The 20,804-nt window shown below is 37.0% G+C and overlaps 1 protein-coding gene across 2 annotated transcripts in view; it reads left to right on the top strand.

Moving 5' to 3' along the window:
- Window positions 1-20,804, top strand: part of RLF (RLF zinc finger) — an 85,277-nt gene that overhangs the window by 31,997 nt on the left and 32,476 nt on the right. For both annotated transcript variants that reach the window (XM_025856195.2, XM_025856196.2), the window contains exons 2-5: window positions 211-365; window positions 1,419-1,500; window positions 5,351-5,483; window positions 11,610-11,812. In XM_025856195.2, coding sequence (XP_025711980.1) covers window positions 211-365; window positions 1,419-1,500; window positions 5,351-5,483; window positions 11,610-11,812 — 573 coding nt within the window. The remainder of the gene's footprint in view (window positions 1-210; window positions 366-1,418; window positions 1,501-5,350; window positions 5,484-11,609; window positions 11,813-20,804) is intronic.

Here is a 20,804-nt window from a genome sequence, read left to right as displayed (position 1 = left end):
AAGAGCAGTTTTGGCTTTTCTTTAACTCAGCAGAATCAATTCATTAAGTGATGAAAATAGAATCCTCTAAACAAATCAGAGCCTAAAAAGGCAAATAAAAGGTGTATGCATTTATTAGAAAAAAAGGGGAGGGACCATGCATTTGAGAACAAAGACAGTCTGTTTTATTGTTTTTATTGTTTAATTAATACTTTAATTTTATTTTTTTAGACCTTATTGCAATATGCAAGCAACAAGAATGCCTCAGAACATATGGTGTATCTTCTGGAGGTATATCGACTTGCCATTCAAAGCTTTGCCAGTGCACGCCCATATTTAACTACTGAATGTGAAGATGTCCTCTTAGTGCTTGGCAGATTAGTACTGTAAGTTTAAGTACTTAAGTCACTGTTAAAATTGAGTACTTTAGATTGTAATGTTTGCTTGACTTCTCTTTACTATGACATCACGTTATTCAGAGCACCGAAAGTCATACCTTAGAATGAAATTTCCTTTGCTCTGAGTCTTCATACTCTGGTTCCCAGGAGATAAAGTACAAGTGAAGCTCCAGCCAAACATAATGAACATAATCTTTAATTGCCTCCAGAGTCTCTTTTTACTCAGGCTTAGCCTCCAAGAATGATACATTTTCTTTCTGTCCTTAGGTATGGATCAATATAAGTAACAGAGTAGCTGGAAACTGTAGTGGTCTTTGAGGGGAAATAACTATGAAATTTTGCAGTTCAGTTATGTTATTTGAACTAAGAATAATTTTACTAGCAGAAAATACCAGGATATATATAAGATTACCACCCTGAGTCCATGATAATTTAGCTGCTGTTTTAATATTTGGCTGCCTAGTAGCAGATATAATTACACCTTCAATGTAATTTTCATCTGCAAATTGAAAAGGTACAACAGCTATTCAGTTTTTAGATTGGTTTAGCTTACAGGTTGTTTGGAAGGATAACTTCTAATCTGTGAGAGGTAAAGAAATGGCCTTCCCAGTCCTTCTTTTCCTCTGCAAGTGACAAGAACCTACATAGATGACAGTTACATATATTTATTTCTTTATCAGCTGAATTGACAGTAGCATGACCTCCTGTTTTTGTCTTCTGGGATCAGAACGGTTCCTATTCAAGTACCCTCCTATACCCTAATAAACTAAACTGCTTGGAATATTTTTTCTAAAAGGAATATATTATTACCAAATGTTTTAAAGCCACAATGTAACTGTAAAGCCTCCTGGTTTTTCTTTTTTTCTCTTTTTTAAAGTCGAAAAGCCAATATAACTATGTTGAAGAAAATTTTAAAGAGTAAGGAACAAATTTCAAATAGTCTAAACAAATGTAAAATGTATATTCAGTATCATTGTCATACTGTATTTGATTATGCTTATAACCACATTTATATCCTGACTTCATTATTTTACATTATAGGAGTTGTTTTGAATTACTGCTTTCAGTGTCTGAAAGTGAACTGCCATGTGAAGTCTGGGTACTCTTCCTTCAGTCTCTACAGGTGAGTTGATTTGGGCTGAAAAAAGATCACTGTTTAGATATCCAAGACACCTAGTTAATTTCTCCCAGCAAACTAAAATGGAAAATTTGGAAGAAAAAAAAGTATATTGTATATTGATATTAAGTTCATGAAATTTTGAGAAAGAGGTCTTCCAAATGAAGGGGTGTGTTAAAAATTGCTTTTGTCTTTCATTTGGTTTTGTTAGCCTTTATATAGCTTAGGAATCAACACAAGTTTTCATTACTCAGAAACAAAGTTTAAAAACAAAAGCAACGTTTAGACAGAATAAAGCTATTAAAAATGTAAAATTGTATGTGGTTATAAGGTAGGAGTATTAGGATCATTCTAAGTACACTTATCTAGTAATTTCCCCCTAACACTTCAGGGATTGTGTCTAGCATTGTAAGTCTCTCAGACAACCAAAATACTCATCATAGATTCTATTCATGCATTTTACTTACAGAAGAGCTACATTGGCTCTCATATTGGCTTGATTATCAGCTTTCTGAATAGGTGAGCACATCAGAAAGTTTATGGAGGATAGAGTAGGATAGGAGGAAAATACAACAGGAGGCAAATTTGCGTGTTACTGATAGAGACAGAAAAACTATTCTAAAAAATAGACACAGTGGTAATAGCGGTCATTCATTATCACTGTGTACTAAATACTGCTCTACTGTTTTATGTGTTTTGTGTCTTGTAATCAAATTACAAACCTTATAATGTAGGGATCATTTGAATCTCCACTACAGACAGGGAGACAGGAGAGAGTGTTGATTAGCTTGCCCAGAGTTACACTCAGATTTAAAGCCAGAGCTTGCTTTTGGCCAGCTGCTCCTCGAGGACACAGACTGTGTAGTAGTCTGGACCTGTGTCGTGTAGGCACAAGTAAGGATTTGAATATTAACAGACATACTTCATTATCTGGAAACTTCTTTCCTCTGGGATATATAACCCAAAATGAAATGATAATAATGTTAATCTTTTTCTTTTTGGGGAAAAGAGGATTGTTTCTGGTTGTGTCCTTGGCCTATTTTAATTTTTTTTTTTTTTTTCAATTCATGAGAGTCAGAGAGAGAGGCAGAGGCAGAGGGAGAAGCAGGCTCCCCGCCTAGCAGGGAGCCTGATGGCGGGACTCGATCCCGGGACCCTGGGATCATGACCTGAGCCGAAGGCAGACGCTCAACCATCTGAGCCACCCAGGCGCCCCGAGAAATTCCTTGGCCTATTTTAATCCCTGTGATGTGATCCTGATTCGTCACATATTCATAAAGCTGCTAAAATCATCTTTCATACATAACACACTGATTTTGTCACGCTGTGTTTTGAGGCCTGCCAGTAGTTTTGTCCTGTCATACAACAGTCTAGAAGGGCAAATCTCATTAATCTTGTTTGGGTTGTTACTATTATTTATAATAGTATTATTTGCAGAGAGAATACTGTCATATTTCTTTATTATTTTCTTAGATTGTATGCCTGCATAAAATATTTGCCTTTTCCCTCTACCTGTGTGTCTTTTCCTACCATTTATCATACAGGATATATTTGTGAATATGTGTTCAGTAAAATAAATGCAGTAGAGATACAGATAAATGTAAGACATGGTCTCTGTTGAAATCTGAAAGGTTAAAACCCTGAAGTTTTGTTATTTTAGTGATAAATGGACAAGGCAGCAGATAGTTTTGGGGAAGGTTTTGGTAAGAGAATAGTTTTATCAGAGCGGGCCACAGAGAGAACGCTCTCATTCACTGTTTTCAGCTTGTGTAACCCTTCCGGGTCTTTTACCTATGGATATGAAAATATACCCTGAAATGGATTTTCTAATAAACAAAAATGAGATCCTATTTTTTGCAACCTTTTTAAACCTAATTTTATCACAGTTGAATGTCTAAGTTTGTATCTATAGTTCTCCCTTATTTGGAATGCCTGTGCTTCTGTTATGTGGTTGCACCATAAATTATTTTGCCAAATCTGTTATTTATTGTAAATAGTGCTAAAGTGAACTTCCTGTGCTGGTATTTCTGTATTGTAGATTTCAAGATGTGGACTCATATATTTTTTACCTTAAAAAAAAAATTTAAGTTTTAAAATGATTTTTAAAATTCTACCATAGTTTTTTTTTTTAAGATTTTATTTATTTATTTGAGAAAGGGAAAGTGAGAGGGAGAAACAGAAGCAGACTCCCCGCTGAGCAGAGAGCCGGATGTGGGACTCGATCCCAGGACCTGAGCCAAAGGCAGACGCTTAACCGACTGAGCCACCCAGGCACCCTCTACCATAGTTTTTAAAGACTTTAATATTACCCTTTAAAAGTAACATTGCTATAATATATACCTGTTGGTAACAAAGGATTATACACATCATTCTTATGCAGAATATACTGTATTTTGAACAGAAGAAAAATAGAAAGCTGCTTTTATATTTAACCCAGACTGTGGTCTTTTATTTTAGTTTCTGTGTATCACGGTGGATAGTATTATTTTCTGCCAAAGTGTGATGACACAGGTCTGTTAAATATTACATATAAGGTAATCAGACACTGCAAATTCTGAAATTTTTACATGGAATCTTCATCTTCACTGTAGAATAAATGCCTGTCAGCCTAAGTTAGGGAGAAAGAAGCCTGAGGACAATTCAAGCCCTTAAAGGAAAAATTGCAGCATCGGTTAAATACTGCTATTGGTAAACTGTTAATTGAAAATAGCACTTTCTGTGTCAATTCTCAATTTTAAACCCTTTCTTTGCAGAAGGTAACTCAGCACATTGGGAGTGCATGTGTTAAAAACCTATAATTCTGACATTAAAGTTAAGGGAAAAAATGAATTTTATTTCTTGTATTTCACTTAAGTGAATATAAGATTATATTCTTAGGTCTGTGAACATCATTAACTTATATTTTCCAAAGAATATTGCTGTAAATGGAAGCTTATGTTTCTTGAGAATTTTAGCATTCTAAAATAAGAGAAAACACATTAAAATTTTAAAAAATGGGAACAACCAATAATCCCTACTAGTAATAGAGGACAGTGGAGACATATACTTAATCTTTTATGTCAAGTTAGATTTCTGACCCCTTTCTCCTGACCCTTTGTGTACATAAATATTTTAAAGAACAAACTATTGGCAATTGTATTTTGTTTTCTGAGGAGATAGAATGATAGCTGATAACCTAGACTTTCCATGACATTTTATATAGAGCCACTTTTCATTTAAAAAGTCATTTGATAGAAGAATTTAAACAATGAAAAAATGTATTAATTGGCCTCATTAAGTAATATTTCTATTAGGAGGAATAGGTTATCTTTGTGAGTACTGCAGAATCCTTTAAAAGAAAGTTGAACAGTGGCCTTAAAATAATTTAGTAATGTGAGGTTGTAAATTGAATTGTGGTGAAAATTTTACCTAAGGAGAATTTAAGAAAACATTTTAAAGGTGCCCTTTAATTTAGTGAAAACACCCTGGTTTCATTTTTTAAAGAAAATAGTAATGGGGCACCTGGGTGGCTCAGTCGTTAAGCGTCTGCCTTCAGCTCAGGTCATGATCCCAGGGTCCTGGCATTGAGCCCCACATTGGGCTCCCTGCTCCGCGGGAAGCCTGCTTCTCCCTCTCCCACGCCCCCTGCTTGTGTTCCCTCTCTCGCTGTGTCTCTGTCAAATAAATAAATAAAATCTTAAAAGAAAAAAACAGCAACAATTCACAAAGCTTTGAGGATAGGTTTTGTTCCTGCTTATTTCTTTTTAGGAAATGCAAGATAATAGTTCCTTTTGTAGATGTTCAGATACATTGAAAAGGCAAAACTTTTTTATATTGCTTATTAGCCTGTTTTCTGGATGTGCTGTTTTTGTTTTAGGAGTCACATGATGCATTATTGGAATTTGGGAATAATAACCTACAAATATTGGTTCATGTTACCAAGGAAGGGGTGTGGAAAAACCCAGTTCTTCTTAAAATCCTGTCTCAACAGCCAGTAGAAACAGAAGAAGGTAAGCCTTAAAACTTCACTGACTATTTTGAAGCAAGATTTAGATCTAAGAGAATTAGAATTCATTAATGGGTTAAAATTTTGTGAGTATCACCTGTGTATCTATACCCAGTCTGTTCTCCTTTGAATAGTAAAAACTAACCATTACATTAGCATTTAATGTTTTGCCTAAATAGTTTTGCATTTTTAGTAGTGTTTTAAATATTCCTTGTACTTACTTTAAAATGTTGCATTGAGTAACAGTGTTCATATAAAGTTCCTGAGATACAAATGAATAATCTGTTTCTAGTCTTTGGTATATGGTAGAGCTTTGCTCATATATTGTTCACTGGTTACTACTAAGACCATGAAAAAAATTACTTTTTTATTTTAAATGTATGAAATATTGGAATTTAGCATTTTGTAGAGAAACGCAAAGAATGAACATTTTTATTTGTAAAATTATTAGTTTAAGACCAGAAGATTGTGGATTTGAATTGATATTTGCATTTTAGGCACACAAAATTATCTCATTTAAAACCACCAATTGTGATTTCATTTGCTTTAAGTTAGTAGAAAAAAGGATCACATTGTGTTAAGTATGTTTCTGGAATAAAAATGAAGTTCAGGAGAGTTTTTATACTTTTGGTATGTCTTTAACTTTAAGAGCAAGAGTATGTCTTGCTCTCTATAGGCAAGCCTAAGCCCAAGAGGAAGAAGGGTGGAGTGGTGTTAAATGTCCTCACTTTATTTTCTCTTGATGTACTAATCAAGACCTTTAATTTAGGTCTTAGACCATTTGAATATTGATGCCTTAAAATATCCCAGTTATCTTATTCATTCATCAAGTTTGACAACCTATATACACGCTGTTTGGTTTTTCTGTATAGTGAGAAGATTGGCAGTAAGGGTACTTAAGAGTTTTCTCTTGGTTCCTTTCCTCTGCTAATTCTACTGCTTATTAGTCACACTGATGAGGGAAAAAAGTTAAGTAGAAAAAGGTTGGTTTTATTGTTTTCTGTTGCGGTTCCCAGTAAATGTCATCCCTTTTTATATATAGACAGATGGAGGCTAAAATACCACTTTTCTTATTAACTTAAGTTGCTTAGAGGACAGAGCCAAATAGTTTCAGAAGAATCCCAGAATTAGGCAGATCCCAGTCCAGACGAGGCTTGACTAGGACCGAGAAGAACGCTTAACTCTCTTGCTCTGTATAGGCAAGCCTAAGCCCAAGAGGAAGAAGGGTGGAGTGGTGTTAAATGTCCCCACTTTATTTTCTCTTGATGTACCAATCAAATACATCACCCCACCTCAGTAATTAACAGTACTTAATTTCTTTTCATATAGAAAAAAATCAAGAAATGGGGAGAAGCACTGTTCTCCTAACGTCTCGTGGTATCATATCTATTCAATAAAATTTAAGTACCTACTATCTGTAAGACTCTGAGTGGGTAGAGAACACCTACATATCTTAGGAATTATTCTGTGTCCCTTCTTCCTCCTACCTCTGAAGCCATTTTATGAATTCTCATGTGCCACTTGAGCCTCCAGTAAAAACAAAAATGGGCTTTCCTGTTAAAAAAGGGGGGAAAAAAAGGCCGTTTTTAACGACCTTAAATGTTACCATTTTTTTACATGATGAAGTATATACAAGGTAAACTCTCAATGATCTTTGCGATTTATTTTTAAATGGTTCAGGAAAAGAAAAGCTAAGTAAGGAAATATAACAAAACAGTTCAATTGTTGAATATAGATGGAAGAAAGGATATATGATTAAAGATTATTTTGTAAGGGCATCTGGGTGGCTCAGTTGGTTAATCAGCTGCCTTCGGCTCAGGTCATCATGCCAGGGTCCTGGGATCGAGCCCCGCATCGGGCTCCCTGCTCAGCGGGGAGCCTGCTTCTCCCTCTCCCTCTCTCTCTGCCTGCCGCTCCCCCTGCTTGTGTTCCCTCTCTCTCTGTCTCTCTGTCGATTAAATAAATCTTTAAGAAAAAATTATTTTATACTAGGGTGCCTGGGTGGCACAGTCGGTTCAGCATCCAACTCTTGGTTTTGGCTCAAGTCATGATCTTGGGGTCCTGGGATTGAGCCCCCCATAGGGCTGTGTACTCAGCAGGGAGTCTGCTTGGGCTTCTCTCTCTCCCTATCCCTCTCCCCCTCTCACTTGGACTTTCTCTTAAATAAATAAGTGAAAATTTAAAAAAATTATTTTGTACTAAAATGACAAAAATACAGAAACAATACAGCTGGGAATGAGACTTGTCATTGTACGCTTTATTTTCATTTTAAATATTGAAATGTATGGCTGGATTTCCTTTTTAAAAAACAAAGTTAAGGGGTGCCTGGGTGGCATAGTCAGTTAAGTGTCCGACTCTTGGTTTTTCCTCAGGTTGTGATCCCAGGGTTGTGAGATGAGCCCCACATCGGGCTTCATGCTCAGTGTGGAGTCTCCTTGAGATTTTTCTCTCCCTCTTCTTCTGCCCCTTCTGCTTGTGCTGTTTCTTGCTCTCTAAAATAAATAAATCCTTAAAAATAAATAAAAAAGTTAAGATGCATAACTTGAAATGAATTTTAAAATGCAAGATTAGGGACGCCTGGTGGCACAGTTGGTTAAGTGACTGACTCTTGGTTTCAGCTCAGGTCATGATCTCAGGGTCATGAGATCAAGCCCCGTCCTGGGCTCTGTGCTCAGTGTGGAGTCGCTTGAGACTCTCTCTTTCTCTGCCCCTCCCCCATGTGTACTCTTGCTGTCTTTGAAATAAATAAATAAATCTTAAAAAAAAAATGTAAGATTGGTTTGTGTGTTAAAAGTTGATACAGTGGTGTAATTGGTTGTAGTATATTGAGTAAAGTAGTTTTACCTCGTAGAAATAATAGCTACAGTTGAGAGTGTTATGTGGTAAGCACCATGTTAATGCTTTCCATATCTCATTTAGTCTATAAACCAGGTAAGATTATACATGCCCAAGGCCACGTAGTTAAAATTGGAGGGCAGAATTTGAACCCAGGTGAGGAGATATTAAAAGTTTTTGATTGAAGAGTGATAACCACTCAGTTGCAAAATACATGGTTTTATTAAACTCCTCTAATAATGTAAGGCATCGTGCTTAGTGCTGAAGGGAATACAAAAGTTAACAAGACATAGTATTTGTTTACAGATTGCTGATGGTGTAGGAAGGGAGATGACAGAATCATAATAGCTAGTACTGAGCATTTACCCTGTGCCTGGCCCTGTGCTAACTATCTGATCTGCATTACTGGTATTTCATTTATGATTGGTTCAGTTCTGTGAGGTGGCTATTACTAACTTTTTTACAGATGAAGAAACTTGAAGCTCAGAAAAGTCAGTTAATTTGTCCAAGGGTCTCACAGCTTAGTATGTGCCAGGGTCATGATTCATCCTCACCTTGGTGGTTCCAGAACCTGAGATCTTAACCTCTTTACACTGTAATCCTTTATTCCTGTACTTAAAAAGAAAAGTAAGTGTAGTGAAAGAAGTAAAATGCTGTGAAAATTCAGAAGAGGGTAGGATGTATAGATGACACACCTGTATTCATGGTGGGATTTGTGAATATGCTTACAACCTGGTAGGACAAATAAACAGCAGAATCTGATGTTAGGCAGAATAGGATATTGGGGTGGCAGATGTGGCAGGCAATATATGGAAGAATTAGATTGGAGAGTTTAAAAAAGAATTGCTAGGATACAATAAGGATATAATAATAATTGAAGGACAGAGTTGGTAAGGAAGGATAATGCCAAAATTTCATTTCTGTATGATTGAGAGAATACCATTACTGAAAACAGAAGGAATGAGGAGCTATTTGAGTGGGAGATATGATTTTGAGTTCATTTTGTGGAATTTAGTGCCTGTGAAACCAAAATGGAAAAATCCAAGTGGAAGTGATCTGTTTTCCATCCATACTTTTTGACCTTGACTATATTAGAGTATCTATGGAATTTAAAACCAACACACACTCCCTCCCCTTCTCCCCTCCCCCTTCCTTTTCCTCCCTTCCTCCCTCTCTCTCTCCCTCTCCTTCTCTTCTTCCTTCTCTCCCTCCTCCCACCCCAGGTCCAGGCTTCACCTGCTAAATCAAAATCTGCAGAGTTGGAGCTCTAGAATCTAGACCTTTTTGAAGTACCACAGGAAATGGGCACTTTCCACCTATATAGAATGAACTGTATGATATATTTTAGTGGGAAAATAAATAGGTCCTCTGTACTCAGAATATTTCTGGAAAGATAAACAAGAAGTTGGAAACAATTGTTTTTTGGGGAGGGAGACTAGAGTACTGGAGTTAGGGCAGAAAGGAGACAACTTGAACTTTACACCATTTTTTGTGCCTTTTGAATTTTGTGTCATGTGCATATACGGTTATTACCTATTTTTTAAGGAATTTTAAAAACTGTAAACAATAGCCAAACTGTGGAAAGACCCCAGTTGTCCCCACCAGCTGATGAATGGATAAAGAAGATGTGTACACACACACACACACACACACACACACACACACACACACACACTGGAATATTACTGAGCCATCAAGAAGATTGAAATCTTGCTATTTGCAACAACGTGGATGGAGCTAGAGTGTATTATGCTAACCGAAATAAGTCTGAGAAAGACAAATACCATATGATTTCATTCATGTGTAGAATTGAAGAAACAAAACATATGAATCTAGGGGAGGGAGAAAAGAGGGAAACAAACCATAAGAGACTTAATGATAGAGAACAAAATGAGGGTTGATGGAGGGATGTGGGTGGGGGGTGGGCTAGATGGGTGATGGAGGGTATTTGTTGTGATGAACACTGGGTGTTGCATGTAATTGATGAAACACTGAATTCTCCTGAAACCAATAATTGCACTGTATGTTAACTAGCTAGAATTTAAATGAAAATTTGAAAAAATAAAAAACTGTACAGTTTTGATATAGTTAAGACTGGGCCAGTGGTTAATCCCTCTCCCTGCAGTGGTTTATCATTAATAATTTCTACTCCATAGATGGCCTGTAGACATAGTAGCATGGGCACCATCTGAGAGGCTTGTTAGAAAAGCAAAATCTCAGGTCCTATTCCAGACCTACTGAATTAGAATCTGCATTTTAATAAGATACCCCTCGTTATTCAGAAGGCACTTCCAAGTTTGAGAAACACTATTTTCGATGAAATACCTAAACAGTTTGCTCATGACTTGTCTTGACATACAATATTATCCATTCTTTAAATAATGGTATATAATGATGTCACATACTTCTTGAGTATCTGCTGTTCATAAATTGAGGGATTATCTGGAACACTGTAAAAGTCAGTGCTCAGATGCGTAATATTTAGTACCGCTCAGAGCAGCGTTTTCCAAAGTGTGTACTGAACCAGGAACATATATTTTACATTGTACTAATAATATGTGTAAAAGGGTTCTCTGGTCAAATCAGTTTGGGAGACATTGGGTTAAATAAAAGTGAACAGTTTTCTTTATTGCAGGACTGTTCAGAGATTTGACCAAGGAATCCTTTTTTTTTCTAGGACTATCTCTCAGGTCTTTTGGTCGGTGGAACACACTTTGAGAAATTCCTGGTTTAGAGGAAAGAACACCACTGGCTTTGGAATCCTTGGCAAGTTACCTAATTTCTCTGAATATTAATTTTCCTAACCTTAAAGTGGGGATAATAATACTTGCCTTGGTGGTGGTGTGAAGAATAAATGAAAGGTATATAGAAACATTCAGCCTAAAGCTTGGTACCTCATAAAAGTGTTCAAGTGGTGGTTGTTAATATTACATAAGTTACTTCTTTTTCTTGCACTTATGCTTACAGTTCATTTCCGTATTCCGTAATATCCTTATCAGAAAGTGAGGGAGGAGAAAATCAAATAATCAATTTTGATAAAATATTAGTTTTATTAAGAGGTTTGGTGTTCAGAATAAAACTACTAAGTAATGTGGGAATCATTAGCAAATTTAATTTATTTTGCTCTCTGCTCCATTAGATGAGTATTGAGATCAGAATAAACTTCCTAAGTTATATCAACTGAATTTTTATTCAGTTGATACAACAAACCAACAACAAAAGATATCAAACTTTCATCTTAACCTTGATGTGTTATGAGGTATGTTATCAAACTTTTATTTTTCCTTTTTTCTAGTCAATAAATTGATTGCACAAGAAGGACCTTCCTTTCTGCAGATGCGAATAAAACATTTGCTGAAATCTAACTGCATCCCTCAGGCCACTGCTTTATCAAAACTGTGTGCAGAATCAAAAGAAATTTCAAATGTGTCATCTTTTCAGCAAGCCTATATCACATGCTTATGTTCCATTCTCCCTAATGAAGATGCGATTAAGGAGGTGAGTAAAGCAAATAACTGCTCTTGTCATTCACACTTATGAATTTAATAGATTTTGGTAAATGTTGCATGGCAAGATGAAAACCAAGACATATTTTTTTCCCCTGACTACTGAAAAGTGCCATTTTAATTGCATATAACTGTTCAACAGATTGAATATATAGTTGCCTTGTAGGTGGATTTGAAAAGTAGATAATTAAAGAATATGCAGTTGGGTATTTTATGTGTTTGGGCAATGATTTGTTTTGAAATCTTCAAATGTGAAAGTTATTTTAATTGATTTCTCTCTGTTTGGGAAATGCCAAAATTATTAATACTGATATCAAGGGATAAACTAAACAGAATGGCACTTAGCTGTAGTTTAAGTTACTTCATACATGTAAGTGTAAGCAGAGAAGTGTAGGACTTTAGAACCCATGAATACATTTTGAACTATTAAGTGGACAAGCTGGATACTATGGAAAATAATAAAGCAATTGAGTCTTTTTAAAAAACTATGTCAGATTACATTTTTTTAACCTGAATCATTTTCTTTAAAAAAGTTGGAATTTGCTTTCTCTAATAGTTTTTGATAAATTATACAGAGAAAGATGAGGAATTCCTAGCTATATTCCATCATCTACCTATAATTCTCTTAGATCTGATAGATGGATTCTCACTTTACCTCTGCACTGAACTTTTCTTATTAAAGGTAAGAATTCCAAGGGTCTGATTTATGACATAAAGTAATTCTTAAACTTTAATGACAATTTCAACTTACAGTTGTATATATAATTTCCTATTCCAAATGTAACTCTCTCTTTCTACCTCATTCACTCCAGGACCAAAAATCTGTTAATCCTTTCACCTGTTCACTGTCCCTCATCCTTCTCATGTACTCATTTCCCTCCTTACTCTCCTTTGCCATAGTCAGTCAAAATTATCACTCCCTGAGTTCCTCCACTGGTTTCTCCCTTAATTGTGCTTATTTGACTAACGAGCATCCTGATTATCCCTGTCTTTACCTCCTCTATATCTTTACCTGCACCAGTGGGGTCAGACTTGGGTGAAGAAAACCAGCCTACTGATTTTACTTGAAATCAGTCACACTAAATTTTTTTAGGCCATTCTCTTTCCACTTCATAGATTACTATTTCATACTTTGTTATTTTTCTTCAGACCTATAGTGTAATGCCTTCTGCCCCATTGCACTTTCCATTGATGAACTTTCTCCCTATTTCCCTGAGGAAATTGAGGCAGTTGGAAGAGAATTTCCAAAGCTGCTTCCATGACATCTGTTCACCTACCTGTATCTATGCATGTGCATACCTTTGCTTCCATTACTAAGGATAACTCTATCTGTTCTCCTACCTAAGGCAATCCCCTTGACTTCAGTATCACATCCCATCTGCTCTCACCCCCTCAAGAATAATGCTACACTACTTCTTTTCTCTATTGCATCATCAGTCACCCCTCTGCTGTAACCATCCTGTCAGCATTTATGCTGTTCTTTCTTTCATCTTTAAAAAGGAAATCTTTAGATTCCACTTCCCCTTCCAGAGGCAGCCCCATTTTTCTCCTGGCCTTTCAGCATACTTTCTTGTTTGAATTGTGTGAATTTACTGTTCTGACGTTTTTCTCTTTGAACACATTGTTTGTTTTATAAGATTTTATTTATTTATTTAGAGCTCAAGATGTGGGGGGGGGGGGAGAATCTCAAGCAGACTCTGTGCCGAGTGCAGAGCCTGACATGGGGATCAAGCCCCATGACCCTGAGATCATGACCTGAGCCAAAATCAAGACTTGGATGCTTAACTGACTGAGCCACCCAAGCACCCTTGAACACATTGTAATATGGCGTTCGCCCCTGCCAGTCCAGCACATCACTAAATCCAATGATGATTTCTCAGTTTTCATCTTAGTCTGACTTGTTTGTCTTTTAAACTTTTAATAGTTTTCCCACTTGGATTCTAGGATATAACTTAACTCTCTTGGTTTTTTGTGCACTTGACTGGTTAGTCCTTCTCAGTTCTACTTTGTTCTTCCTCCTCATCTCTCTGATGAGTAAATGTTGCAATACTCTAGGACTCTCCTTGTGCGTCCTCTGTTTTCTACCTATACAGACTCCCTCGTTGATCTCTTTTAGACTCATGGCTTTGAATACCAACTATGGTCAGTATCTGCAATCTCCAGCCCAGCCCTCTCTTCTGAACTCCAGACTCATATCCAGCTGCCTAATCACTATCTCTACTGGCATGGCTAATAACATCTCCAGACTTCACATGTCTATAGTGAAGCTCTTGATCTTCCTTTGTTTGTTTTTATGGGCTTTCTACTGAACGAAGTCTGTAGCCGTCCAGGCTCAGTGTTGGAAGTGGAGGTGGGGAGGTAGTGAATAACCAGCTGCCATTTTTTTGAGTCCTTACTATATGTTAAGCACTATGCTAAATGGTTTATATAGATTGTCACATTCAGAGGCACCTGGGTGGCTCAGTCATTAAGTGTCTGCCTTTGGCTCAGGTCATGATCCCGGGGTTCTGGGATTGACCTCCACGGGAAGCCTGCTTCTTCCTCTCCCACTCCCCCTGCTTGTGTTCCTTCTCTCGCTGTGTCTTTCTCTCTGTCAAATAAGTAAAATCTTTAAAAAAAAAAGATTGTCACATTCAGTTCTCACAACTCAGAGGTAGCTCCATTTTATTGGTGGGGAAAGTGAGGCTCAGATCAAGTAATAGGTTTGTGCTTACATGAAAGTGGTTACACTGAGATTCAAACCTGAGTTTGGTGTATACTATCACTAATATTATATTAAAGATACAGGATAATAAATATTATCCTAGGTGATATATACCTAAGGGTTTATATGCCAAATGGTGTCTTAGGCATTGGGGAATCCACAAGCCTCTGAACTGGCCTACTTGTTTTCACTCTTGCCCTCTACATTTTATTCTTCCCAAAAGTAACTAGAATAATCTCTTCAAAACTTAAGTGGGGCCATGTCACTCCCTTGATCAGAACCACTCAACAGCTTTCCATCTTCTTCAAAATAAATCCAGAAGTCTTTATTGTGTGTGTCATGGCCTCTGGCTACTTTTATAAATATCTCTGACAGTATCTTGTACAACTTAATGCTCACTACTCTCTAGCCACCTTGTCTTTGCTGTTGTTTGAACAAACCAAGCATATTCCTGACTTAGAGCTTTGTAATTGCCATTTCTCCTGCCTGGAATGCCCTTCCACAAGATCATTGATGGCTTGTTCCCTTAACATTCACATTCCTCTTCAATATTGCCATATCAGGGAGACCTTCCTCACTGTTCCGTCTAAAATACTATCCTAGGGGCGCCTGGGTGCCTCAGTCGTTAAGCGTCTGCCTTCAGCTCAGGTCATGATCCCGGGATCCTGGGATCGAGCCCCACATTGGGCTCCCTGCTTCGTGGGAAGCCTGTGTCTCCCTCTCGTGCTCCCACTCCCCCTGCTTGTGTTCCCTCTCTCGCTATGTCTCTGTCAAATAAATAAAATCTTAAAAAAAAAAAAAATAGTATCCTATCCCCCTACTTTGCACTCTTTTTCTTCAAGTAATACCTGTTGTCATTATTATAAATATATACAGATACATCTAAAATGGCCCCTTTCATTCTCTGTCCCCTTACCTACCTGTTTCTTCTTTATGTTTATATTACTACTACCACTAGACATCATATTTGCTGCTGCTTTTCCTCCCACTAGATTGAAAACTGTAAGGATGGGGCATAGGTTTGTTCACTGCTGCATCCCTACACTCTAGAAGAATACTTAGCAGCATAATAGGCATTCGTGAGAGACTAACTATAAGCCTGTTTGCTAATTTATTTATTTGCATTGTTGGGAAGGGTAAGGAGATAGGAGGCTGCTTACCTCTAATAACAGCTGCAATATTTTGTGTTTGGGAAACTTAATCATAATTAAGTTACAGTAATGGTTATATTCAACACCTGATATACACCAGAAGAATTCAGAAGAAGCGAAAATACTAGACCACGGATTGATTCCTCTTCATTCTATAACAGTAACAACTTTTCCTTTAATGTCTCAACCTTTGTTTATTTAAAACTTGTTTAATTTTGTTTGTAGCATTGTATGAGACATTGATAAAAACAGAAGAATATGTATTGCCTAGTTTGATTGCCAGAAACAATTCTAGGAAGATAAGTACTAAGCTCTATGCTATTGCCCCTAAATTCTGTAGAAGTGTAGAATCTTTGTGGACTGGCATATAAGGCTTTATAAAAATTGATCCTTCAGTTGGACCTTGAAATGATGGTAGGGTTTGGAAGGGTAGAAAGAATGGTTTTGGGATAAGTGCCTGTGATAGTAAAGGCAGAGAAATGAATGTATACATTACAGGGGCCCACTAGAGCACACCTTGCCACGACAGAGTATGTGTTGAGGTCTTAGGAGAAATAAGACCTCTTGGGTGGGGAGAAGGGGAAGTCCTTGGGGACTCTAGTGCATTAGAACTTAGGTTTGAGGGTCGCTTGGTGGCTCAGTCGGTTGAGCATCCAACTCTTGGTTTCAGCTCAGGTCATGATCTTGGTCATGGGATCAAGCCCCACATCAGGCTCTGTGCTCAGCATGGAGTCTGCTTGAGATTCTCTCTTCCTCCCTTCTACCCCTCCCCTCGCTTATGCGTGCTCTCTCTCTCTCAAATAAATATTGGGGCACCTGGGTGGCTCTCAGTTAAGTGTCTGCCTTCCACTTAGATCATGATCCTGGGGTCCTGGGATTGAGCCCCCGCATCAGGCTCCCTGCTCAGTGGGTAGTCTGCTTCTCCCTCTCCTTCTGCTCCTCCCCCTGCCCCCGCTAGTGCTCTCTAAGTCTTAAAAAAATAATAATTAAATATTTTTTTAAAAAAGAAAGATTTGATGCAGTAGAAAGTAGGAAGGTTTTGAAGGTAGGAAGCAAAATGACTATTCAGTGTTTTAGGAAGCTTAAGACAGAAAGAGGATGTATTAGGTTTAGAAGAGGTTGCATTTAGCAAGAGGAGAAAGAATAGGACTTGCTGATAGGACAGATATAAGAGGATAATGTGCAAAGACGCTGTTAAGAGACTCATAAGGCCTGGGACACCAGAAGAATGGTAGTGTTCTGCTAACTGACTAGAATGGCAGAGGTGTGGACAACAGGGACGACTTGGGAGAATAATTGGCTTTGTTTTATTCATGACCTGTCCTGGTTTAATAACAAGACAACAAAACAGGATTTTTTTCCTGAAGTTACATAATTATTCCTTTCAACAAATTTGTTGAGTTTGTAAGGAATGGAGTTAAAGGAAATGTGATTTGATTCTGTACAACAGAGGTTGGCAGACCATGGCCTGTGGACCAGATCCACGCAACTGCATGTTTTTGCAAATAAAGTTTTACTGGAACACAGTCATGCCCATTTGTTTATGTTTTATGGCTGTTTTTACTCTACGGTGGCAGAGTTGAGTGGCTGTAACAGAAACTACCAGGCCCACGAAGCTGAAAATATTTTATATCTGATACTTTATAAAAAATGTTGGCTGGACTCTACAAGAATCAGATTTTCCAGTGTATAGAAACATTAAATATCATTTAGTGTAACCGTCTGTGTTTTACCAGTGATGAAACTGAGGCCAAGATGATAATGTTTCCAAGGCCCTACCTGCATTAAACTAGAGAGTTCAAACCCAGTTTTTAACACAGATCTCCTTGCTTCCTGGCAGTACAACTTATTTCCAGTTGGTAAACATGATGAGCCATGTTAAAATAGGAAACATCTTAGTGGTACATCATTCTGTTCAGATTTATACATTTATATACAGGTGTTATTTAAAACAGTTTTATAATGATTGGGATTAATTAGTTAAATGTATCAATGTAAAAACATTTAGCACACATCATAAAATTATTTTAAAAGGAACACTGCTACCATCATAATTAGTCTCTTCTCCAGTGATGTTTTTTTTTTGCAACTGACAACAGAATTAAAGAGAATTTTAAAAATTTGCTTTGGGAAAGTACTAATGAATCACTAGGTGTTCATTAATTGGAGTTTTAAAATCAGCATATGTTCTAAGGTAACAAGAGTTCTATACACATTTGCCATCTACTTGAACTGAGTTCAGGAGAAGAGTCAAATTAACTTCAGCAACAGCTGGGAATAAAAGTACTTGTACGTTGGCTCCTGTGGGTATCACTATAATGGTGTGTGTAATAGGAAACCTCTGATGGGGAAGATTTAGCCAGGCACATAACAATTAAGATTAATTGAGGGGATCAGCTTGAAAGCCAAAATTCAGAACCCTGAATTCAGAAGTCAGTGGAATCCTCAAGTTCTAGTTTCATTTAGAGTTGAATGAGATGATATTGCTATTAATTTTACATATGAAAGGTTTTTAATTAAAGTTACAGACTTGGCCATGGCCTAGTGTCCCACGTGGATGTTTCCTATATTTTTTTCATTACTGAAAGAGGAAATCTTCGCAAAGATCAAGTTTTCCGCATATAAGAATAATGATATTTCAAACATGAAACACTTCTATTATTATGAAGAGCCAAGGAATTGGTCAGTAGAACTCTAGGCATAGTTAAGATAGAGTCCATTTCAGTTTTAATCCCTGAATGAACTGTATCTTCAGTGTCTAATGTTAATATACACAGCAGGAGAGGTTTGTTTCTTCTCTTGATGGGGAAATGAAAAGACAAACAGGACTTAATTTACTCACTAGTCTAACACTGTTGGGAATTGACACAATCACTAGGTATAGATGATAAACAGAGCAAATACATTTAAACAGGACCCACTGAGAATTCAGTTTGGGAGTAGAAGAAAAAGTAAACAGGAGCATAGAAATTTTGGGTGTAGCTTAAATAAGAATCGAGATTAAGATGGCTCCTGAGTAAGGAATAATAATAGTGTATAATTAAATTTAAAATTAAAATCTAAATAATTTTACTTCATTATATGGGAAATGAATGGTACACTAAACAAATACATTAAAGGTAAAAAGGCTATATGAAGAAATTGAGGATTTGCCTATTTAAATAATTTCTTTCCTAAGGCAGAGTTCTTTTAAATAGCTTTGAAGAGATACCTTCCCAGGTGCCCCAGTTTTAAAACGTTATGAGAAGCAAATTATTTGCATTATGCCTTAGAACTGATCAGGAAAATACTAGATTGAAAACTGCTAATCTAGAGAAAGATAAATGATAAAATATTTCAGTAATGGCACTGACCAGAATACTAGTTTACCTTGGTAGCCTAATCATGAAAATAAGTAGGCAGATACGCTGCCTCTGCTGACCTCCTCTTATGCCACTTGGCTACCTGTTATAACACTGGTGTTTAATTGGCTGATTATTATGAAAGTCTTCTAACTGTATCTGTTCTTATCCCTATAGTTCATTTCCTACAATATCCAAGGTTGTCTTTTTTCTTTTCTTTGGTTGGTTAAGCATCCAACTCTTGGTTTTGGCTTAGGTGGTGATCTCAGGGTCGTGAGATTGAGCCTTGTGACAGGCTCTGCCCTCAGCAGATTAAGATTCTCTCTCCCTCCCCTCCCCACCCCCATGCTCTTGCATGCTCTCTCTCTCTTAAATAAATAAATCGTTAAAAAGTAAATAAAAGACACTTTGTTTTGAGATAATTTTAGATTCACATATTATTGTAGGAAATAGTGTAGACCTACTTTCCAGTTATTTAACATATATTCATTGGAGGACTCTGTTAGGCACTAGAGATAAAATGATGAACAAGACAAAAGGGAGAAGAAAGGAGACAGTATTCACATACTGTGAGACTGAGAGGGAGAGGTCTGATTGGAAATTAAGAGATCCAAGTCATCAGCATTTGAAACCAGAGAGCAAATAAGATTAACTTTTCAGAACCCCAGAAATTAGCTAAAGGCTTACTACAGTCCAAGGAGGTTTTATTCAAGGAAAACAGATGAATCTCAGTAAGAACAGTGAAGTTGGTGGCATTTTAACTTGCCCTACTTCTCATGTCCTCCCCAGTTTCACAGTAATTTTGAAAACAAACATCCTCGAAACTACAGTAGCTATGAAAACCAGCAGCCTGGCAGCCAGCTGAGGAAGCAGAATGGATTTTGGAACTCGGCAAAAGCTTATCCCCAGAGAATTGTCAGTATTTGATCTTTCTGGCATCTTTCTGAAAAGCTCCATTCTCAAGACTTGTCTTTATTTGGCTCACAGCTCACCATGCCAAAAGCTCTGTCCTCAGTGTATTTGCCATAAACAGTCAGTGGTAATTGTTTAACATGACAATTTTCCTCAGACAATTGTCTGAGGAGGCATTACCAGTCAGGCTAACAAGAGACTGGCCCAAAAGATTAAAAAGAAAAACTGGGATATGGGTTGTCCATAGGGGATTTTGAAAACCTCTGATATATTCCTAGAATTCTATAAGGTAACATGCATGTACAGGGCTATGTGTCTGGTAAGGAATGGCCCAAGATGGCCCTAATCCCTCACCTCCTGTGTACCTTGAGGCTCTCTGCACAAGTAGGAAAAGAAAGGCAAGGCACAATTTTAAACTGCCTACTGAAATACTGAAAGTATGCCCCAACACACAGAACCGCTTGGCAAAAGGAGGGACTTACTTATTCAGGTATTTAAGTAAATTTCTTGAATATGTTGAACATGTAGCCGACCAGTAAGCTAACCAAGCAGAGACTTGAGTGGCCACACATATGACAAACAATACAGACTTTACAGAATTATTCTAAGAAAGTCATTAAACAAACAAATAGTAATAATCACAAGCCCTAAAGAGGTGAGGGAATCTGATTTCCACAGTTGCCACAATATATTATTTAAAATATCCACTTACCATGTAAAGAAACATGATAGTCCATACACAGGGGAAAAAACAGCCAGTAGAAACTTTTCCTAAGAACACCCAGATACTGGACTTACTAGACAAAGAATTATAAATCAGCTATTACAGATATACTCAATTCTTGTCATTTGTGGTAGTTATGTTCTATATACTGA

This window comes from Callorhinus ursinus, unplaced genomic scaffold (genome assembly GCF_003265705.2).
Source record: "Callorhinus ursinus isolate GAN/ISIS: 27379988/994484 unplaced genomic scaffold, GSC_fseal_2.0 scaffold18, whole genome shotgun sequence".
NCBI classification, from domain to species: Eukaryota; Metazoa; Chordata; class Mammalia; order Carnivora; family Otariidae; genus Callorhinus; species Callorhinus ursinus.
This window is presented reverse-complemented; position numbering and strand designations above follow the sequence as displayed.